The 24,855-nt window shown below is 32.5% G+C and overlaps 1 protein-coding gene across 10 annotated transcripts in view; it reads left to right on the forward strand.

Annotated features, from left to right (window-relative positions):
* Positions 1–24,855, forward strand: part of EXOC6 (exocyst complex component 6) — a gene marked incomplete at its 3' end in the record, with an annotated part of 92,250 nt that overhangs the window by 25,356 nt on the left and 42,039 nt on the right. For 8 of the 10 annotated variants that reach the window (XM_082764819.1, XM_082764820.1, XM_082764815.1 and 5 more), the window contains exons 6-18: positions 3,767–3,971; positions 5,277–5,432; positions 6,420–6,488; positions 10,064–10,147; positions 10,247–10,293; positions 10,663–10,783; positions 12,739–12,810; positions 13,504–13,601; positions 14,718–14,823; positions 17,232–17,341; positions 18,351–18,462; positions 19,570–19,704; positions 23,615–23,794. In XM_082764819.1, coding sequence (XP_082620945.1) covers positions 3,767–3,971; positions 5,277–5,432; positions 6,420–6,488; positions 10,064–10,147; positions 10,247–10,293; positions 10,663–10,783; positions 12,739–12,810; positions 13,504–13,601; positions 14,718–14,823; positions 17,232–17,341; positions 18,351–18,462; positions 19,570–19,704; positions 23,615–23,794 — 1,495 coding nt within the window. The remainder of the gene's footprint in view (positions 1–3,766; positions 3,972–5,276; positions 5,433–6,419; positions 6,489–10,063; positions 10,148–10,246; positions 10,294–10,662; positions 10,784–12,738; positions 12,811–13,503; positions 13,602–14,717; positions 14,824–17,231; positions 17,342–18,350; positions 18,463–19,569; positions 19,705–23,614; positions 23,795–24,855) is intronic. The other 2 variants (XM_082764816.1, XM_082764821.1) reach the window with 1 other exon arrangement.

Consider the following 24,855-nt stretch of genomic DNA (forward strand, 5'->3'; position numbering starts at 1 on the left):
TTTGTTTTTCTGCATTGTTTTGGAGTGATGTCAAAATGAAGCACTGGACTTTACCAACTACATATCAATGCCCAGTGGCATCCTGCTTCTGGCAACCCCCTTCCCCACAACAAAACAGAACAATAACTACAACAATAACAACAAAAGAAACACCCTAAAAATAGGCATTCGTTACTGTGCTGAAAGCTGCATTCTTTCTCACCATCTTCATAATATTATTTGTTTGATAATTACTGTTTTAAAGAATGGACACCTACCACATCATTATGGATGAAAAATGTATTCCATAGAACTTGTTTTTTTTTTTTTTTTTTTTTTTTTTTTCACACAGGAGGTCTTCCATATGATTTTTGGAAATACTGAACTTTTGAGTCACTATCCAGAAGTTTCAGAATAGCGGTGCCTTGATCTTCTAATTTGGTTATCCTTTGGGCAACTTTTAACATTAGTATGCTGGAGAACCTTAAAAATCAGGTGTTGAATTATAAAGACAACTGTAAGACAACTAGAAATAAAAAAGTTGTTTGTGTAGTGAAAGGTGACATATTTTCAATGTGTGAATTTGACTCTTATTACTGAAAAATTCTAATCAACTCCCTTAAATTTATTTTGTTTTGATAGAGAACAAAAAATATTGAGTATTTAATCAATGGAAATGTAATAAGAGGGATATATAGTATTTGTCTCCGAAGGAAGCACACAATTCAGATAACATCTTTTTCTTTGTAGATTCTTTCTGTTTCTTAATAAAATTAAAGTGAGAATTTCAAGATTATCTCTTCTTTTCTTTTCTTTTTTTTTTTTAATGGGAAGTTTTAGTTACATGACAGTACATTTCTGTACACAAATACTTGCACGCAAATGCTTTCTACTCAGTGAAATACACAGCCTTTGAATTCATCTTGCTCCCATCCTGTGTCAGTTCTTGACTGCTCTATTTAACGTGGAGCTTTTTTAGTAAGTTACAGTAATTCTCATATCTGCCTCCAAATGACACTCCACTGTTAAAAAATCTCCTGGTTTTGTTTGTTTGTTTTTCAGTCCCACTTTTTGCTGATTTTAGAAGTTTCCATTTTTATAGTGGAGATGTTATTAAAGGTCTGATCAATCAATTTTACAGTGTTCTGGCAGTAATGACAAGATGGATCAGTTCAGTACAGTCTTATTGTATGATCTCCATTGTTGTTTCAAACTTCTATCTTCGGTTTCAAAACTTGTAAGATTTGTTTTGGAAAACATATTCTTACAAGATTAGCTCAGAAGAATAGATAGGTGACTGCTACATTTATATGACAAAAATAACACTGAAAATGCTTCTCATTTATATTTAAATGGACAGTCTTCACCTTTATATGATAATGTATGATATAATGTAAAAATCTTCAGCATTGAGTTAAATCTATGGAATGTTTTTAAAGGAAAATATTTCATGGAATGATGTATTTGTATGATATGCAAAACTTTTTAGTTTAAATCCTGACCTGCAAGTGACCTTCAAATTAATAAGACTTCAGTGCTTTATCTGAACAGATGCTAAAAGGGCAAGGTCTTGAGCTCCATATATATATAATTAGTAAGCGACTCTAGAATGGATTTAAAGTGGATTATGTTAATTCTGAGCTTGGAGACAGCAGTCAAAAACCTTCCAGATGAACTAACAGTGTTCTGATAAGCTGATCTGTATAATTTAAATACAAACCTTTTATACGATTTTGATGCTATTATGGTTTTATTCCCCAGAAATCTCACCATGTGGCCCCTCTTAGTCATTTGCTATTTAAAAAAAAAAAACACACAAAAAACACAAAACAACAAAACCCACACACATAATACCCCCAGATCCATTCTTATCTGCAACATTCCTGTTGCCTTATGTATATTTTATATAAACCAAGCACATAATAAACAAAAGCACCTAATTTACACTTGAAACCTCTTTATTTGCAGTCTCCTGAAAGCAGTTGTGTTCTAGAATAAAAGAGAAGGTTTTTCACATCCTCTGCCTATGCTGAATTGTTAGCTTAGCTTAGAAATGCATTGACTGAGAAAATTAAAAACAAAAAAAAAAGTGTTTATTTCAGAACGAACCATTAAGTCAGAACTGAACTATTAACAACTTACTATTGCTTGTCTGTGGAAGGGAAACCATCAGCTTGAATTTTATTTCAGTTTGAACATGAAGACCTATTCTATCTATAAAGTCTATCTATCCAGATGAACCACAACTGAAAAAGTACACATTTCCAGTTTCTCTTGAACATTTTCAATGAACTTTGCAGATATTCTGTTTTACCCTTTCAAAATGATTCAGTAGTTTTGCATTACTGATTGTGTAGGACTTCAAAAAGAAAAAGGAGCCAAGGTTGTAATACAAAAAGCTAAAACTGGGCTAAGTACATCGCTTGGCATTTTTGGAAAGGTTTGGAACTAAACAGCAAGTTAACTGAGTTTGATCTCGGTTTTTCTCCTTTTCCCATTCAATACCAAGCTAGAAGACATTGGTTCACTTTAATCCATTATAATAGGCCAAAATAAATGCGTTTTTTTAAAAGCCTCCCGGACTAAGAATGCTGTGTAAAGGAAAATTCACATCTACAGATAATTGCTGTCCTATCTACAGATAATATGCAGACATACTAAACTCTCTGGACTAAAAGTAATAATCTTGTGCAATATTCATATAAAATGTTCTGTTACAATTTACTGGGAGTTCAGATCCTGTTGTCAGTACAGCATTTTCAGTATCATTTATTTTATGTGATGGATACAAGTTATTTTCATTTTTCCTGAAATGCTCCATAATTTCATTTAAATAACTTTATTATGAAAAAGATAAATGAAAAAATACTTTATCATGATATTTTGTGTGTAGACAACCAATTTCAGTATAGCCTGTTTCACTCTTTCCCCTACAGTTACCTATCTTCATAATTTATGGACACGAGAAGAAATATTTCTTGGTGTTTTCCTTTTTCCCCTCTTTCAGGCCACATCTTCTGTATTTCTGCTATGAATAGTCTGTACGCTAACAGAACACTGAAGAACACTGTAAATTATACAATCTTTGTTGTTTTTCGTTTGGAAAACCTCCTGACCTTAAAGCTTGTTCAAAGCAGTCATTTTGTTGGTGGGGCATACTGTATTTTGTCAGAACAGTAAATTAGATGCATGACTTATAGCAAAATATGTTAGACTGCTGGAAAAAATGTTGCTTAAGATAAGTTATGCATGTCTTTTCGAGCTACAGATGGTGGAAGGAGAGTGGGTATGGATGTGTGTGTGTGTATTCACATACACCTAAATAAATTACATGCATGCAGGCACACTTTTCCAAGATTGTTTTTGTTGTTTGGTACATATACTGCAGTGTTAAATGATTGGCAATTTGTGTTTCAAAACCAAAAATTAATTTAAACAACAACAAAAAATCAATCTAGAAGGAGAGAGAGTTGTTAAAACTTTAATGCCTCTGTTCCACAAGTTTCTACATGTGGTATTAGGAATATATTGATTAGAAGAGCTATGTAGAAGTCCATTTAAAATCTTGACTTGACTGAGTTACTCTGATGTTTGTTTGTTTGTTTTTTCCAAATGAAAACTGTATGGACGACCTCTTGTTTCACATTACTCATTTTTCTAAGAACACAGTAATTTCATGAGATGCTTATTGATTGCATGTATGATATTGATATGCTATATCTAATAAACAATGTTTTATTAAAATTTGATAAGAAAGCTATATAATTTGCTTTTAATCTCTTTGTAGGTACTACTCTGCTTTAAAGACAATGGAACAGCTAGAAAATCTGTATCTTCCTAGAGTTAGCCAATACCGTTTTTGCCAGATAATGATAGAAAATCTTCCAAAACTACGTGAAGAAATAAAAGAAATTTCTATGTCTGATCTCAAGGATTTCTTAGAGAGCATTCGAAAGCATTCTGACAGAATTGGGGAAACTGCAATGAAGCAGGTAAGTCTGCCTAATAGGATGATTTGAAAACTGACCTAAAGCTGCAAAACAAAGATGCTGACATCTCATGTAGTTTCTTCCTCTGGTTGTGAAGTTCACAATTCCAGCAGTCTGTGTCTAATACAGGAGGCAGCAGCATTACCCCTCAGTAGCATTCAGTTTTTCCTTTCAGATTTGTGTCTGTGTTCTAGACAAGAAGTATTTTCCTCCCTTGGAAGGGAAGGGAAAGTGCTGTGTATCTTAAGTTGCAATAAATAAATAAATAAATCATAAAATTGTGAAATGCTTTGAGTAGTCAGCTCCTAGGAAGTCTGTAACTCAGCTACTGCACCAAAACAGAGTAGCACATCTGGCCAGCCTGCAAGGATGAATAAGACTAAATGATGCGTTGAGATTACCGCCCAGTTCTTTCTGAAGTGCTACTAATACAGGGTATATTATTGGCATATTATCCTTCAGAGGCATGGTAAGAAGGAAGAGAACTGAGGAGAGATTTGGACAGATGGAGCCATTGCCTGTTCTGTCACAAAATACTCTGCCGCATAAAAGCACTGGTGCAGGGCAAGTTCTGGGCAAGCAGTTAATGCTTTTAAAAATTATTTGGAGAGCAAGTCAAGTTTTAACTTGACTTCTTGCTGAGCAGAGTTCATGTTAGGTTGCCATTTTGTCATCTAAGATTTTTAGAATTTTGTTTTGTCTTTCAGAAACAAAATTCTTGTAAAATGCAGTGTTGATTAGTATAAATGAAACTTAACTGTGTCTCTCAACAAGGTTGTTTGGATACTGGATATTGTATTGTCCCGTGCCATACCCGAGGAAAAGAGCATCTCTCCACACTTAAATACAAGATTATACAGTGCTACCTTGGTGCATTTCTTTCAACAATACGGACAACATAGTGCATTTGACTTCTGCAGCTGACTGTTTGCTAGGGCTTAACTGAAAACAGCAAACAAATAGCTGGAAAGTTATGTTATGATAACTGTATGAAGATTTGAATTTTGATTCTGTGCTTGTAGTTTGATTGGGAAAGTTGTGAAGATGACTTTGTAATTTTTTTTCTACTACATTCTGGGGATTTGGGAAAAAACATACAAAAAATAGCTGTTCTGGTGAATTTGGAACTAGAGTTCACCACCTGAAACTAACTAAGGACAAAATCAGCAGTATAGGTTGAGAGCACACATTCTGCAGTTACCCTGATTTGTATTCAATATCACCACCTGTTTTTCATGGCATAGCATATACTCATCAATGATGGAATTTGCATTACATCCCTCTCAATTGGTACTACTTTTAAAACAGGCACAACAGCAGAAAACCTTTAGTACCACTCTTCAGAAGCAGAATAACGTAAACTATGGTCGGAATATGCATTTAGGTAGAAGCAGAATTTGGGAATCCAAGAACGAAATTACATTGAAGCGAACATTTGAAGAAGATGATGAACATGAAGAAGAGGTGATGTTTTATTAAATCAGTACATCTTATTTAAAGTGGATTTTGTAGTTTTATTGAACAAAACTTGGAGTCTGCTGTCTATAGATGGAGCAATGTTAGAAGGGACAAGAGAACACTTTCAAGGGACACCAGACGGGATCAACATTTTAGGGGGAAAACGCAAAATATTAATTGTATGAATGACAGCTTTAGTATCATGTTTGGGAACATTCAATTGAATAGAAATTTTAATTATTCAGGAATCAAACTGCAAGTGATATTATATAGTACCTGTTCACTTAAAAGGTTATTGGACCCAGTGGAATTTTCCTCTGTTGCTAAAGCCAGCAGTTCTTTGTTCAGGACTTCAGCTTGTCTTAGAAGCGTTTCAGAACACTTAATATCCATAATTTGAATAAAATGGTAAATATTTAGACCTTTAAATCTAAGGTGGAAATAAATCTAAATGGTGGAAAATGCTGTGAAAATAATGTTTTCATAACACAAATAAAATCTAATACTGTAAAAAAAGCAGTTAATTTACTCTTCTGTGTTAGAACAGTCTTTTTGGGTTCTGAATTACTGGCAAAAAGACTGATTCGGTGGCTGTTCAAGTCATTAGTACAAACTAATTCTACCACTTTGTGTCAAAACAGCAGCTTTTATAGCCATAAAACCTGTCAACATGGTTAATTTTGCTGGACCCAATTTGGCTTTTGTCAACCCCAATGTATTTCCATATTCACTTGAAACTTATATATATCAGTCTGTTAACTTCTCACCCTACTAACTGATCAGTTCTTCCTTAAATATTTCCAAATATTAAAGAAGCCAAATCAGACAGTTTTAAAGATGAGGGCACTAAGACTGAATTTGAAAGTTAGGGACATTTCCTTTCCGGTAAGATGTCTTACCAAGTATGTAGTAAGTGGGCGATTTCTATTGGTATTGTGTCACATTTTGCAGATTATATGCTTTTTAAGATTTATAACTTTTTCCTTTCCTCAGGTTTTAACTGCTCAAGATCTTGTAGACTTTTCTCCAGTCTATAGGTGTTTGCACATTTACTCTGTTTTGGTATGTATGACTTTAAAAGACCTTTTACTTTTTTTTTTTTTCAAGTTGAACATTCTTCTTTATTATTATTTTTTGCAAGCAAGCATATTTCTTCCAGTAGTTGTAGTTCTGGATGAACCAGATGAAATGTATATACCATGGACACAGGGCATGACTGCATATTTTATTTTATATGCATTATAAAGGACACACAGGAAGACTTACTAATTATGTAAGTGGTTTTAGTAATATGGTAAAATACGTGTCTGTTTTAATATTGATGTCACCATTTTTGCAGTTCCCCCTAGTGTTCCATGTTACCTGAATGACTGGGGGGAGACGATCAATATTGCAAAACACAGGAATATTCATTCTAATTTTTTCTACATACAGAAAAAAATGCTAAGGGCGTATAGATGAAATACTTCTGAGTATTGCTAATGCTACAATTTCAGTTGGACCTGGCTTTGACTATTCAGCCTGGGTTAGAGTCTTCCTGTGGAACACTTGCAGCTGTGTAACATGAAAGCTTTATCTTAAAATAATTTTTAGTGTTATTTCACATTTTTCATAAAGAAGGAATACAAACAAAAGTATCCATAATTACATCAGCAATTATTCATCTCAGTGAAAAGGAACAGAAGGACAGGCTGCCAGAACTGTTATAAAAGAGAAGACCATTTATTTCTATAGAGGAAATAAGTATGAAGTAACATGAGTAATATAAAGTAGACAGCTAACTTTTGCATATTCTTCCTTTAGTGTAATAAAGCAACAGGAAATAAAATTGATAGATGACATTTAAAAGTAATATATGATTATGGTCTTCACTGTGTCAAGGATCGTGATGTTGGGTCCTTGATCTAAGGATATGCTCTTTGGGTTTGCAGAGAAAGAACGTTTGCCAGCTTGCAAATTTACTGGATGCAGAAAACAACTTTGGAGTGTTCTCTGATGTTAAAAGTCCTTAGCCCCTTAGAAAAAAGGCTTTTTGATGTCTTCAGAATAGGGTTTCTGTCTTTCCTGCCAACATCATCCAATTAATAAGCCATGGTAACAATATCAAGAGATGTGCGTTAACCACTTTTTGGATTCCTTCTCTTTTAGCTCCTATTGTAAAACATTTTTTTTTGGAGTTTACAAAACTTTATGATAACAGCAAAGGAGAGTTTATACAAAATTCATTACACTAGTATATCAAAGACTTATCTCACAGCAAACATCACCTTCTTAGTGAATTCTCTCTCTCCTACAAAGCTGTAGAAAATATTCTTTTAACATAGAACAAAAGTTTTCTACTCCTTTTTATATCTCAAAATGAGTACTTACAATTTTTTACAAGATACATACAGACCAAAAATGAACTTGTATTTATTGACAACTAAGCTTCTTTACACTGCTTAACTTCTGTACAGTAGAATGATGAGATTATTAAAAAAAAAAATTAAAAGGTGAATTTCTTATATAGAAAAAAAAAATCCATAGTTAAATAAGACTGACTGAAATATTTGCTAGTTGTTCAGATGGGAAGAAACTTTTATTTCACAGCAGCTTATGTTGTACTTACTAATTTTCAGTTTCTTGCAACTTCCTGTGATGTGTCTGAGAAGCATAAAGTGAGAGACAGTTTATATGGCCCATTATGACTGTATATTTCTGGGTTTTAAATGTGAGAGACATCCTGTATAATTTCAGTTGTATACTTGTCACTCTCATTATTATGTCTTAGTGAAATTTAGTCTCTTCATTACCCATTTTTCTCCATTACTCCTTTTGGTGGTGGAAGGAGTCGTATTTTTGATAGGGCAATCTTTACACTGAGACTGTATATTTAAGCAATATAGAATTATATATAACAGTATCATTGTGTGAAATGCTGTATATTTAATTTTTACTGAAATTAAAAGGGTAATTGCATACCCTTTTGTATGCAATAGTACCTTTTAACTAAATGCTATGTTAGTATAAAATAAATGTAACTATGGTGTGAAACATTTGATATATGAGCATATATTTGATATATGTATTCTTACAATGTATAACCTAGCATTAACTGATTTATTATTTCTGTTGATATAAACGCATAAACTTTTGGAAGCTGGGCAAAAGAAATAAATTATTTAGGTATATTTTATCTTGGCTTTCCTTTGTTTATTTAGTGCATGAATCACCAGAATAGTTGCTGTACTCTACTGATTGCTTTAGAGCATATGTTTAAAATAGTTGTTATGCCTGAATTGCTGATCTTGATTGCATAAGATAGCGTAGTATATAATTATTCATGATATATTTTACATCTCAGTATTTGGTGTGGATTTGAGAAGAGCACCTAGTCTTTTTCACTTGAGAAGCTTCTGTCAGGACTGAGTAGAAATTTGGCATTGGGATTAGAATTAAATAATGTCTTTGTGCATCTGAAAACTGTGTTGAATATTTGGGCTGGAAATGACTGTTTAGCATGTCTGATAAGTATGTGTTAGTATGAATTACATCAGACTAAACTTCTCCTGTAGTAGAAAGTGTCCTGTAAAATATGCATCTCATTTACAGTGGGTTTATTTTTAAACAAAGTTTCTTTTTTTTTTTACTTTTATATTTTGCTAGGTTTGCATTATTTCTAAATATGACAAAATACTCGTTATTAACTTAAAATATTAAAATTAATATTTCTTTGTTACGTCTTATAAAAGAGGTAAGTAATGCTGTAGCATTACAGTAGCATTCAGTCTCTGTAATATTTTGATTCAAATACATATTTTTTTGAAGATTTTTTGGAAGTCCAAGTAATGGAATTCTAAATAGCACAGGCATAATAATTAGGCTCATGATGTAAAAAACAACCTTGAATATACTAAGCTGCGTTATTCTGCTTGCATACAAATTACATTGCATTCAGTAGGTAGATAAGTGAACGTAGCATTGATTTCAAATGGACAGATGGTTTCTACTGAATGGTCATTTTAATGAGATGGTTTGGATGTCACTTGAATTCCTCACAATGTAATCATTAGGCACAGAGGGTGTTGTATTTTGAGGACTGTGATAGAAGAAAAATCCACATCCATTGTCAGTATATTTAGCAATTCCAAAGAGAATAAGCAAATACTCAGTAACTCTGTTGTGCTCTGTCAAAGCTCTTGCATTCAGATGTATCATATAAACACAGAAACAGCATTGTAACTTAGCTTTGCAATGCAGTCAGTTTCTTGAATAACCTAAAGAACCATTTTAAGAGGCATAGAGTTTCAGTTATAGAACAACAGGTAATATGCCGTATCTATTAGCATTACTATAGTCAGAAGGCTATGGTTTAAAACATAAATATTGCTTAAAATGTCCAATACTGTATGATGAAATACAATAGATATAAGCTTTTTTTTTTCTTTATGATACATTGTGTAGACTGCACTTTTTTTAAAGTAATCTATATATTTCATGCATGCAAAACTTCCTTGATGTCAGCTGGAAGTCTCTATGTGGAATAAATGCAAAATATGTGGCTTAGTTTAAGACAGAGAATTCTACCATTATTGTAAAAAAGTGTCTTGTAATACTGAAAAAATGTTCTTGTTTTACCTATTTTTGTCCTCTTTTAGGGTGATGGAGAAATATTTGAAAATTACTACAGAAAGCAAAGAAGGAAACAAGCAAGATTAGTTCTGCAGCCGCAATCAAGCATGGTAACCAATACTTTATTTTTTGCATTGAATTACGTTGTACCTAATAATTAATGGTATTTTTATTCTTAATCCTTTTTTTTTTTTTTTTTTCACTGTAAGCACGAAACAGTAGAAGGCTATAGAAGATACTTCAGCCAGATTGTAGGGTAAGTTTTCTAAATGGAGATTTATTTCAGATTTGCTATACTGATTCTTAATTTACCATTTTTTCTCCCATTGTCCAAAAACTTCTGTAAGATTCAGTTTCTGCACAAATCATGTGGGTGTTGGTAGCTGAATCTGAGCAATGAAAAGCATTCATATCCTACCAGTATGGTGCCCCACAGGGACCCTCCAGCACCTTGGGCTCCAGGGGGCACAAAACAAGCTTTTCACAGTTTGACTTGTGCAGGGCAAAGCGGAACACCAAACCTACCGAAGTGTTACTGCTCCAGTGGGAAAGGGTTTGACTATACTCGTGTGCGAAAGAGTTTGCGCTAATGTTAAAAGACAATTTAAGTATTGCTTTATTTTAGTTTCTTTGTAGTAGAAGACCACATTTTACATGTAACCCAAGGACTGGTAACTAGAACATACACTGATGAACTCTGGAACATGGCCCTTTCAAAGATCATTGCTGTTCTTAGAACGCATTCAGTAAGTGAAAAGATTTATCACTATTTCAGTTTAAAACCTTTTACCCAAGAATTCTGTGTGTATAAAGCTGAGATAATAAGAAAGTGAAAAATTACACCTCTCTCATGTTTTCTTTTCCTTGTGATTAAAAATTGCTCAGATATGGGAGGGAGCCTGCCAAGCTTTTGTTTTTTACCAACAGTATCAGGCTGTGATCCACAGCCATGGGCTATTTGCATAATCCTTCACTGATTTACAACTCACTGGGTCTTCCAAACGTTCTCTTAGTCCAGCAGCTTAGAATATGCAGAGTTAATCTGCTGTTATTATTGCAATCCTTCCTCATTAGTCTCAACTGACCTCTTCATTAGATCAGATTGAATAGTTCAGCACTGAAAGCACCACCAGGAAATAGTTCCTAATTATCATTCCAAATGCTGTGTTTCCAAAATAAACTCCACCAGCAAAACCCTTGGAGCTATCTCTTCAGTGCTATACTAGTAATATGTTTATGTTGAAGTAAAAGAAAAATCTTCAGGATGTTAGAATGTAATTTCGTGTCAGCTGAGCATTTCACTATATTCATAGGGTACCTCCTAAAGTTACATTTCTATTCCAGCTCAAATGATACTGTGTGCTATTTCTTATTCCTCAGTGAAAATCAATGGAATACCATTGTTCACTGAGACTGACTTGATAGTGAATTGCTTGAGTTTACCAGTAAGGGCTGGTTTGACATAATATTTGCTATCAGAAAAAGTAGAAAAGTTTTATCTTTATCTTTTTTAAAGTTTGCCAGTAGTGGTTTCTTAATAGAACGTTATTTTTAGTACAATTTTACTTTAATTTGAGGAATATTTTACTATCCATATATACTTAGAAAAACTGGGTAAAAATTCAGATTGCAGCTATAGTTTTATCACAGTAACTTTACTGATCAGTGTTATATGAGATGGTCTAATGACTTCTTAATTCATTTCAGAGGATTGGGATAAATTAAGAGATATTCATGTATTTTTTTTTAATCCAAATACTTTGCAGGTTAGTTGGCTGCATACAGATTTATAGAACTATTTAAGAGTACAGTACTTTAAGCAGTAATGTAATCTCTAATTTAAGAACTCTTCCATGTAACGTCATTGATGTAGTTGATCGTTATTTCTTCTTAAAACACATAACTCCTATCAAAATCAATTCTATGACAGTCTCTTTCTAACATCATCCCAGTACAGAATAATGTTTAGATAAATATGTGTTGTCTTATAAGGTGTTGCAAACGAAACCCTTACTTTATTTAAGTAGACTCAGAGCAAAAATTAAAGAAAGCTGAAACAGTCAAAAACAGTCTCTAACCAATTTTACACTACCATGATGCTTTAAATTATATAAAAATAAGTATTTTTGTACTTTATCCATTATTGAAAGTAATGAAGTTAAGGTAAAAATCAAGTTTCAGTCATTTAGTCGACTAAAGAATTTAATGTCTGACCTTTTTTCATCAAATCTGTAATTTGAGTAAATACTGAGAAAGTATTTTTATAGGGTTTTGCCCTTACATCTGGGAAACTGTCTGAGGTGTTAGCACTAGTTAGACCCAGGCTTTTAGTGTTCAAAAGAAATTCTTATGGAAATCTCTGATGTTAATTTAGCAAAGCATTTTGATATATGCTTATATTCCATTACAATAAATGTAATTTGCTGTTTTTGAATCTCAGCTCAACACTAATTTTTATTGCATCTCATATTTTAGTTTACTTTTTCTGAGCTTTGTACTGCTGATATATAATTTCACATAAGAAATTGAGCAAAGGCTTTTATATAACTACACTAGGTAAAGATAAGTTAGCATAAGTTGTTTTTCACCAAGGCAGTCAGTTAGGTAAATGGAGACTTTAACCTTCTGTGCTAATGTTCTTTGAAAACATATGTCCACTATCTAAAACCATTTTAACAAAACCAGATTTTCTCTCTTTCAGTCATATTGCAGTGATCCTGATCTTGTTCTGGAACTAAAGAATCTCATTGTAGTATTTGCTGATACTTTGCAGGTAGGTATTATATTAGTAATTTAACTGAAATTCATAGACTCATTTTTTTGCTTTTATGTGTAAATACAGTGCTTTGGATCTCTTAGTCACATATATGAATCAAGTACACAATAACACAATATTTTAAATAATTAATTATATTTTTATATTTCTTGCCCTTGTTCCACCTCTTCACTATTACTAACTTTGTGTATGCATTCTGGGCTATCCAGCTAGCATCTAGTTATTCATATGCATGCAAAATCATTGTTAGCTTTGTAATTTTTTTACGTTTTTGTCTTTTGACAATGTTTTACTTCTGATCTTAAGCAAGAATTAGCATTCCAGCTACTGTTAACTGTGTAACTAGAAGACCAGATAAACATCATTAAAAAGTATTCTTGCAGTGTTTAACAGGCTGATGAAGAAGATAAATTTTTGCATAAATAGCAACTTAAATGTTACAGAAAAATGGGACAAATTTCTGCTTGAAAACTGAAAGCATGGCATAAAATATTTACTAAAAACTTAATATGTAATCTTCTAATTGCAATGGTGTATTTACAGTAGAATAATTTGTTTTATAGAAGGGATAAGATTGAATGATGAGTCTCATCACAGATTTTTGAAGTGATGTGATAGAATGAATGTATTATTTCTTGAATCTTCCATCTTTATTATTATTATTATTATTATTTATTTTTTTTACCTCAGGGCTACGGTTTTCCTGTGAATCGACTCTTTGATCTTTTATTTGAGATAAGAGACCAGTACAATGAAACACTTCTAAAAAAGTGGTCTGGATTGTTCAGGTTAGTATTTCAAAATAATTAATTATGCTTTTCATATTGCATCTATTGTTTTTGTCTTGAAGTTTTCTTGATAGAGTTTTTAAGTCTGGAAAAATTGATTGAGTCTATATGAACTAATTAAGTAGCTAATCTTTAGGGAGAAACCATTGAGGACTGTTTTTATGGTTAATGGGGAGAAGGAACCCTCCTTATTTGGGACTTGACTGGAGAGTCACCAAAGAGAAGGACACTTGTTTTTCTTTGTTAGGAACCTAATCAACCTAGCTAGGCAATTGCTATAGGCCATTAGGTTCCTAATTTAGGTTATCTTAACGTTTAAAGTTAGCTGGTATGTGTATCTCCCTGACAAGAGTCCTGACATTGCCAGTACATCATCACGTTCTTTTAATGCACTTGGGTTTCCACCTCTTCCTTGCAGTCGCTTGGTTGACCAAGCGACTTAAGTCTGGGAATAGAGTAGCCTGGAACTGTACTCAAAAGCCTGTTTGCAGATAGGGTATGATGTCTAAATATGCAGATGTTGTTTACCATAAAAGATGTTATATCATAGTGCAGAAAACCTTAAAATGAACTTGACCACTTAAGATTCTCAAGCTCTTTAGACACCTAATATAGTCAATGGACTAGCAGAGAAGTCCAGAGGATACTTCAGTAAAGCTGTGTCCATTTGTGTAAAGTTCTCTGAATCATCCCTGTTGACTCTATGTACTGAAGTGAGATGTGAGATGTGAAGTGAGATATATCTCCTTTAGTGTAGGCTAAGTGTAGGCTACCATAATTAACAAACATCTCATTATGGTTTTCCTTGAAGTTGACTAGTTGATCTAAAGTTCCTTTACTGTATTAAAGTTCCTTTACTGTATTAAAGACACACATAGTAAAATGTTTTCAGCTATTTTTGCTCTGTGATAATACATGGTTTAAAGAGTTATCATATAAAAGATACTTTCAATTTACTCTAAAAATAGTTTGGATTTCTGATATTAGAATGATCCCAATTCATAACATTTTGTGGTAGTAAAATTTATATTAATTTACGTATTTTAACTCTGGAAAGTATTATAAATAAATTACACATCCCATTTTTTTTTTCCAATTTACCAACAAATTCACCAGGGATATTTTTGAAGCAGACAACTACAGCCCTATTCCTGTAGCAAATGAAGAGGAATACAAAATAGTTATAAGCAAATTTCCTTTTCAAGATCCAGAACTTGATAAGGTAAGGAAAAGTTTTATGTTATTAAAGTTTGCCAAAATCCAATTAGGGACCCATAGGACTGTAATGATGTTTATAATTAAAAAATAATTAAAATTTGAAAAGCTAGGTAGATTAAGAGGCTAAATCACCTTCTCTGAATGTAATTATCTAGTAATAAATATGAAAATTAAAGCTTTAGTCATTTGTTCTGATGCATGAATGAATAATGAAACCTATTGTTTTGTAAACAAATTAATAATATGGTTTAACTAATACAATCTGCCTTTAATTGCTTAACTTAAATTTTGTTGCAAGACATTGGGTTTTGTAACCCAACAGTATATTATATATTATAATATTGCAAAAGTACAAGTAATGATAAACAAGGATCTATGAGAGACAGCAACTTCTTTATTTCACTTTGTAAATTAATTATTTGTGTTTCGGCATGTGGGACAAAGCAGACACAAAGAAACTGTAAATAATTCTGCTCTACTGGCATCCCAGTAGGATATTCTTTCATAGCATCAGCCATTCTGTCACTAAAATATGCTTTCACGGGAAGATTGCTAGTAAGTTCTGCTTTCTAAATATGGTTTTGGTAGTACTTATCAAGTAGTATTAGACACATGGTGGAGTCTGCAGAGGGGATCTAAATATAAGAACCACATGACAATTGGAGTAACTGGTGTAGAGGGAAACTGGTTTATTCAAGATCCATCACTACAGACATCTGCAAAAATAAAGAGATATTAAGTCCGTGATTCAGCAGTTCATAGAGAAGAATACATGTAGACACCCCAAAGGACTAATTCCATTTTGATGCATCTGTGACGCCTATTACAGATTAAAATGAATTTCACTTCTGAAAATGTGTATTTCTCTACAATTAATATAAAAAGAGATGAAATGTCTAATATTGCATTATATATTAGGATGAATCAAATTCAGAGCTTTACAAGTAAGTTTATTATAGGAGTTGCTTGCAGCACATTAAGCAGAACTGAAACCAGAACAAGAGTAAATATTTAATATACCAAATCCAATCTGACTAGACAAAAAATTCTTTTCTGCACTCCACTGTTCAGAAATCTAAAGATGGAATGTGCCAAACTCTCATGGTTTGATTATATAATCTAATGTCTGCACTTTACTCCCTGTCCACATTCAGAAATGAAACAATTGGCTTTTCTTTTTTTTTTTTTTTTTTTACTTTTTCTTTCTTTTTTATTTTCTTGCTGGTTACTATAAGAATCTGTTGACTGAAAGAATGTTGTGTCCTTCTGTATTGACTAGACACTGTACAGGATTGCACAACAAATTGCTTCTCCTAGATTGTTGACTGTATGAAGGTTGATGCTCAAGCACTGCTGTTAGAACACCGTGAAGATCTTTATAGTTGAATACAATTGCCCTTGTTTTATCGTAAAAATGCATTGCTTGAATCAGATGCACATATATCTGAAGTCAATTTTATCATTAAAAATGTTTTCTATCACTGTTGAATGACACAAACGCATGCACTTATACCACATACATGTCACATCATGTAATTTTAAATAAGGAGCACTGGTTAGAAGGGTGGAAAGTTTTTTTTAATATAAAAACCTTTGTTTTGTTTTTTATGTTTTGTTTTTTAATATAAAAACATTGAGCTGCTGTTGATTTACTCTCTTATTTAGAGAAATAGAATTCTCCTGGGATGATACAGATTGTTAATTATTTTTCTCTTGGATTATGATCTTTCTGTAATAAACAGGAAATTGTTTTGCAGATTTAAAAAATTATATATTCAATAACGAAATACCTGTTTTGTATGTGTAAACATAGCTGAATTTTTTTTGTTCATCCGAATGCAATATCAACTTTAAAAATGAAATGAGAAGTGTAATTTTATTACTGCAGATGACTAGTATTTCCCATGTGTTCATCTAAATTAATGAAAAGAATCCAAATTATGTTAAAATTTTGTGAATCATCTAGAGGTAAATATATGTCTAAACATTCTTAAGATGCTTTGAATATCTCAGACACATTGGACAACTTCTGATTTTTTTTCCTATTTCCCTTGTCAAACAATAAGCATTTTTTTGAGCCTCTCATCACACTTAAGTCTATATCTTGTCTATTCAGACTGTTTTCTAATGTGTTTGTAAATTGCTTTCTACAGAGGGATCTTAAACTACCTACTGTCTCTAAACTTTATTGCAATTAAAATAAGTGATAATATATTTTGCTTCTAAGCTATTTAAAAGATTCAGAAGTTAGCTCAACACATACCACTGTTTATATTTGATGAAAAACATAAAAGCATAAGAGATTAAAACATTGATAGTGTTAAGTGGTTTTCCAGTTGTTGTGTTTAATGCCAATCTCACCTTAAAATTAGAATTTGAAGTATAAGATAGCATTGTCTTTTATTTTTACAGCAATCCTTTCCAAAGAAGCTCCCAATGTCTCAGTCAGTGCCTCAGATTTATATCCAGGTTAAGGAATTTATTTATGCAAGCCTTAAATTTTCAGAGTCACTTCACCGCAGGTAAGCTTTAAGTCTGACGAATGTGAATGGGTATAAAGTAACCTATAACTTCCAGGTGAACTAACAATACATATTAAATTGAAAATACATTTTCCTGGGTACTTTCTTGTTGTGCTTATTTAATAATTTACATGTATACAATTTTTATATTTAATCTGTGATTTCCAATGCTATAACATATTTCATATGTTTACGTGTGCGTATGTATGCTGTGTGTGTAGGTGAAGGTAGCTTGGCATGGTGAATACTCTAAAGCAGTGCTGGGGCTTTTTAAACACTACTGGCTAATTCAAATAATCTGGAGATTTTTTCTTTAACAAACCCTGTAAGATTTTGAAAATATGCGTTTATACTGATCATTTCAGAAATAATTGTGTAGAACCCCTGATTACTTCAATCTAGCTTTCCCTCTGTAGAGCTTTGAGTTTTCTTAGTGATGATTTCTCTTGCAATGAATTGCTGCCTGCATGCTAATTCCCTCTTCTTTTCCACCTTTTTCTGAAGGAAAACATCACAATTCTCCCATCTTGTTTACTCTTGTGCACCTCAGAAGCTCAATTTTAATTACGTAAAATAACATTGTAGATCTGAAATCTGGGTGGTATTTGTGGCTGCTCACCCACTTCTGCACTGTTAAAGATGTAAATGACTCGCTTTCACACATTCTTAATTGATTCAGTTTATAATTTACACGTACTAATTGGCACATGTTGACCTCTGTGGTAACTCATTAAAAAACACAAATTACTCTGTCCTAACTGCTGTGTCAATAAACATGTCCAAAATCTAAAAATAACAAGTTTTGCTTCAACATTGAAATTTAGTTAATGGATAATTTGGTAAGTTAAAGAGGTGTTTTGTGTGTTAGAACACAGACGATTTGAAGCAACCAGATATTCAATGCATATGGTAATTCTGAACATGAAAAGTTCTCTTTGCAAGGAAGAAAATAAGTTTTACTTACACGTGTTGTCATGTACAGCAGAGTTATACTACATGTTTTTTTCAGCTCAACAGAAATAGATGATATGCTCAGAAAATCTACAAATTTGCTGCTCACCAGAACTCTAAGTAGTTGTTTACAGAACCTAATTAAGAAGCCTCATATAGGTTTAACAGAGGTAAGTTTTAAAATACACACTCAAAACTGTGCTTTTATAAGAAAATTAGTGCTAAAACTATTCTTGTGAATTTTGATATAATATAGAATTCAGATTGTGTAATAAAAGCAAGTTGTGTTTTCTTTAGAGATGACATTTTTAAAAGGTGAGAGAAGTATGAAGAATTGTCAATATCTACTACATAGATAAATAAAAAAAATAAGATACAGCGTTGGGTCTAGTTGGAAGTATATTTACATAAGGATGCTTACTGAGAGTTAGGTGACAATGAAAGAGCTTTGTCTCCTGTATGATAAACAGGGGGTTGCAAGAAATTACCTGAAAACTCTTACCACTTTGCTTGTATACAGGACTCAATTCTTGTGTTCTGCTTCTGTCTAGCACTTATCGGGACATTGCCAAGTTTATTTTTCCCTTTTTTTAAAAAAAAAAAAAAAAAAAAGGGAGAAATAGCAAATCACTCTATAAATATTCACTGCAGGCACATACAAGGTCAGGAGACAGCAGGTACTGACATACTGTTATGTCAGTTACTATGCATTATCTGTGTTGTCTAATTTGTGAACTGAATGTGAATAAAGGTCCTTCTTGTAAAAAGATTTATATTATGTATATCAATATCTATATCATATATTTATATCAAAAGCAGAATTGTTACTATTTGGGGGTTTGGGGAGTTGGCAACCTTATTTTTGAAGTTTCCTAACTTCTTTATGCATTGTGTTTTTTTTTTTTTTTTTTTTTTTTTTTTTTTTTTTTTAATTGCAGTAATTGTGTTTGTTTTGTTGTTTGTTTACTTGTTTTTGTGGTACAAGTTATTGTTTTTATTTTGGCAATATATTGTATTTTATTTTCCCTTTTTTAAATCTGAATTATCAGTTGGATTCATTTCACTGAGTAAATGTCTGCAGTCTTCATTTTGAAAATGGCATCATTTGTATGTAAACTGTGGTATTGCTCCTTAATGGTATTTGAAAGATAACTTAAAAATTGCCAGTTAATAGCTGGTAACTTGAAATACTGTAATTAACTTTTAGAACTACCCTTTTATTAAAAAAAATGGCAAAGGGAAAAAGGCTTTATATAATAACTGTTTGTTTCTTGCAGCTTGTTCAAATCATCATAAACACAACCCACCTGGAACAAGCCTGTAAATACCTTGAGGATTTTATATCTAACATTACAAACATTTCACAAGTGACTGTTCACACTGCAAGACTTTATGGACTTTCTACATTTAAGGTATAGTTTATGTCATCTGTTACATGACCATGTGAAAAGTTAATTCATTTATAGTGATTTTAATGTTTTTTAAAATAAAAGGGAATGAGGGGAAAGCTGCACATTTATTCATTTTGAACATCAAAAAAAACCTGAACTGTTAAGACTTAATTTATAACACTGAGCAGATAAACACCTTTTTATGTTATCAATATTATCTGAAATATGTCATTATATGAGAAGCGCATCCCATTTTTACAGATGCATCTTTTACTGCGTTAAAAAATCTTTCAGTAGATTAAGCTCCAAGCAACGTAACATCTTCCATTTCTGAATGGAATCAGGCAAAAACAGCAACTGTAATCTGAAATGTTTGTAATATTTGGTTGTTTTTATTCTACAATAGAAATATTTGTAGTATATTTTCAGACTATGTAATGATAATATAAAAGCAGTATTAAGAATGTTATACAAAGCATAAATTATTCAATTCTTTTTAGAATTCATATTTCATTTATATGTCCTTTAAATTTGTATGTGCAGTAATGGTCATTAAAATAGAATATGTAGGGGTAAATATAAGTAATTATTTTAATGTATAATTATCTACAAAGAAGCTGTAGTATTTTTTTATCTTTAAATAATAAGAGCTATTCTAAGTAGGAAGGGGAACAAATTGAAGAACATTTATTCCAAAACACTTATATCTACATGACCAAGTGGTTGAGATTATATTCAGTATTGTATATTCAGAAAGCAAATCTATATATGATTGTCTATCCAAGTAGCTTTTTTGGTTTAGAATAGAAGCAAATGTGTGTGTGTCAGGAGGGATGGATGGACTTAGGGGTTTCTTTCTGAAGAAAAGATTCCTACAGAAGAATAATCCTCTATAAGTCACATTGTCCAGTTAGTGCATTCGTTAGTCACCATGTTCAGCCAGTGCATTATCTTCTTAGTCACTTGGGACTTTTATGTAGAAATTTTTGGAGGAGAAATAAAACATTTAAAAACAAAACAAACAAACAAACAAAAAACATAAAAAAGCAGCTGTAACTTAAACTTTAATGTGTATGTGTTGTTTTTTAAAGATGGGATAAGGAGAATTAATCCTATTTAGAGTAGCTCTGTTTTCTGCACCTATTATTTTTTTTCTCTTGGTACAATATGTACCCTATCCTACTATAGTATCTCCTCTGGCATACATTTTAAAGGTGGGTGAGGTAACACCAACATTGCCATGCAGTTCATATTTCCAGTTGACATGCAATAATTTTTCCATTAACTTTTTTTTTTTTTTTTTTTCAAAGGGTTTAATGAACAAGGCAAGGCAGAAGGGTTCTGACTTAGTAGCTGTAGCTAGGTTACCATTGTCCTGCTAGTATGGTTTTACTAAATGTTGACCTATGTTGTAGGTATAGGCTGAGTAGTTTTTTTGTTATATACCAGTAGTGTATGTGTATATTTTAATTTGCGTGTATATGGATATTTTCTTGTAAGGTCAGCTCAAGCTCTTTTTAACAGACAAAGCAAAATGCTTAATGCAGCCATAGTCTAATTTCATTGAAAGGTAAAATGTTCTTTGTCTTTGAATTTCATCTGATAAATGCAGTTTAAAGTTTGCATTACATTTTGTGCTGATTGCTTATGCTATAAGTTATGCTAACTCTACTAAAAACTATTTAAGTTTCATTGGAGAGAATCACAGAATATTATACATGTATTTAGTGAGCATAGGGCCTAGGCACTGTGGCAAAGTACAGAGTGAACAGTGACAAACATAAGAAATTTTTTCTGTTTTCTCTCCTATCTCTTTCCCTTTTCTCCCCTTTTTTCTCTCCTATCTCTTTCCTTTTTCTTCCCTTTCTATCTTAATGAAAAACTACATGTGGTTCCCCAGCTAGCACCTCATGGAGTTTGGTATGCTATACAGTTATTAAATTCATCTCCTGGTAGCAAATCATGTCACATCCATTCTTTCTTGAGTGATCAAAAATTTCCTTTTATTAGCAGTGTTGATCAGATTTACATTCCATGAGATGATCTTACAAATACATCTACACTGTACTTTTTTAATAGAAACCCTCAGACCTATTTCATTGCTACTATATTAGAGAACTGTTTTTCCCATGTTATTATTGTATATAAGATGTCATTTTAAAATGCCATTCAAATTCTCCAAGCATTGTTTAATGGTGCTAGAAGGAAATAATAATAATAAAAAAATGCTAGTTTATTTTTATCAAATTAAACAATTGTGTAGCTTTCAGTATTTACAGCTACACTTTCCAGCTTTGGATGACTGACTGCAAATGTGGATACCATTATATTTCTTTGTCTCTTGAAAGCAGTTTTTGATGCAATTCTGTCATCAAGTTAAGAGATGGAGTACTTCCTCTGCATCTGCTTCTTGGAGTCATCTCCTACTGCTAATTCACTCTTTATCGTGCATGGGATTCACAGTGCTGCTTTTCAGAAGTAATTTCTGGGTTTCTAATCTGTTCACAGTTTTCTCAGGGAACAGTGTACAACATTCCTTGCTTGAAGTGTTGGCAGCACAGTGCTGCTGTTGTAACCCAGTAACCAAAGCAAAATAAAGTAGCCAAAACCAGGCTTCCAGAAACAAAAACCAATGGGCTGGTCTTGTTGTTGCCATTTAGTAGAACCAGTTAACTGTTGAAGATGATACAGCCACTCCATAAATGACTTGGGTTTTGTTTGTTTTATAAACCAAGTAATCTCACTAAATTTAAGCAGATGTATTTGCTAGCCTTGTTCTTATAGACTGTTGAAACATCATTAATTAGAAACTTTGAACAAAGAATTATCTTTAATTGAAGCTGTTACATTAATAGCCATCTATAAAACTGTGAATATCAACGTACTTCTTTGTTTGAGACATTTTCATATGTGTTAGAGGAGAGCTGTTTAGTGGAAACTTTTACAAGTTGGTTTGGCATTAAAGTGCCATTTTTAGTGAACCATACCTTGATATTGTTACATGGCAGGACCATATGCTTGCTCACTTCCTCCTGAAATGCCTCACAGCCTGGAGCCTGGCAGAAAATTGAATTTGGTGCATACCTTTGGTGCCACCTTTAGGCTCAGGGCCTTTTGATTTTTCCTTTTTTTTTTTTTTTTCTTTCCTTTTTCTTTTCTTATCTACACCTTGTCTGAACTGCCATGATTTTGGGCTGGTTTATCTTAGAGGAAACTTGCAATGGGAATTTTATCCACTTTTATGTTGCTCCAGTGTACCCAACCTATTTTTCCTCTCTAAAAACCCTCAGCAACTGACCAGTTCATTTAAAATTAAACCTCTTTATTGATTTGTTTCTCAAGATCACTGAAGAAAGTTTCATCCTGAGCTTGAATCACAGTATGGAATTTTTCCCGTATCATTAAATTCCAGTCTGGCAAAAACATTCCTTTCCAGCAAGATACACTTTATCAAGCATCTGTAGGTAGATCCCATTGCTTCTAGGAGGATCTGTCCTAAACAAATCAGGCAGATAGCATCATAATCTTGCTTCACAGTAAATGCTAGATGTTATCTCTGATCAGATCATTTCTACGTTGACCGGCACAAAAGCAGGATCTAGATAGTGGCAGAACAAAAAGGAGCATGAGGAAGTAGGGGAGTGGTCTGCATCAGTGTGTTATGATCAGGACATGTACAGGAGGGTGAAAAATGATGTGTATTCTTCAGATATACAGCATTAAATTAATTACATAAAAATCCTATGATTGCCGGACCTCCTGCCATAACAGATAAAATAACTACGTTCTTTTGTTATTCTCTTTTTTAGATAGGGTAAGTAAACCTTGTATCAGAGAAAAACACAAGACTTAAGTTTAACTGATGAGAACTATTTATGTTCTAGTAGTATTTTAGAATTCTGACAATTGTGCACTATTTATTTGTTTTCAGGATGCAAGGCATGCTGCAGAAGGAGAAATATATACAAAACTTAACCAAAAAATAGATGAATTTATTCAAATTGCTGACTATGATTGGACAATGTCTGAATCAGATGGAAGAGCCAGTGGATACTTAATGGACCTTATTAACTTTTTAAGAAGCACATTTCAAGTTTTTACTCATTTACCTGTAAGTGTTGAAAAATACGTTTAATTTCAAGCCATTGTAGCTTTATTTTATTTTAAAATACTGATGTTTTGAACAAATATGTGATTTTTGAATTGCATACATGCTAGCAGATTAATTTTCCAGTATTTTCAATACAGACGTGTTTTCAGATGTTTCACTATGTTGATGATGCTTATCTATCATAATTAGAAAAATGCTTCTGAATACTTTAGTAATAATTGTAACAACAGCTAATTTACAAAACAATTTGTAAATAGGTGGTTTTCTAGAGCGAGCTAGCCCTCAACTGGCCTTCTGTGTACAGTTCTGTATACACATTCATTGATTTAAAGGACACCGAATTGGTGTAAGTCCTGCAATTGTGCAGAATATTCTGGTTCTCCAAAGTTGTTTTTAGTTAAATAGTCATTTGATTCTTGTTAAATGAGCTTCCTTGAACCAAGTCCTTGTTCTTATTCAAATATATTCTTTGTCACTTTGTTCTAGGTAAAAGGGCATTGGCAACCTGTTTTGTGTGTTCATTGTTATATTCTGTTGTCTGATTTCCCCTTGCTTTAAGATAAAAAAGACAATTTCTAATTTGAGTTATCATCATAATAGTTTATACCTTTGTAAGTATGGAGTAACTTTAGTAAGTCTTTTGAGCTGCATCTGCTTTTCATCAGCTTGTCCTTGGCTGCTACCGTCACACTGATGTCTGATTGCTTTACCCACATTCATTGCCTATCAGGAATTAGTTCTCAATGCATAGAATGTTTTGAGGCTCCAGAGTGGAAATAAAATATAATTTATTTATGTGCGCAGCAAAGTTTGAAGTTGCTGGCATAGCAGGCTTCTCAGGTCTTCTAAATCATGTTAAGTGGTTGTGATTCTTTAGTCTATTTTTTTTAATTACTCAAAGATATAACCAACTCAAAATGTATCACATAATGTTTATGTGAATGGAAGTATGAGGCATGTACTTTCATGCCAAGTAAGTCAAGCATTTTTTTTAATAAAGAATAGCATGTTTGTTAGTTAATTTCACTGTCTCTTTTTGTCACTCTTTGAACAAATGGCAT

The sequence above is a fragment of the Aythya marila genome, assembly GCF_965140915.1.
Source record: "Aythya marila genome assembly, chromosome: 7".
Classification (NCBI taxonomy): Eukaryota; Metazoa; Chordata; class Aves; order Anseriformes; family Anatidae; genus Aythya; species Aythya marila.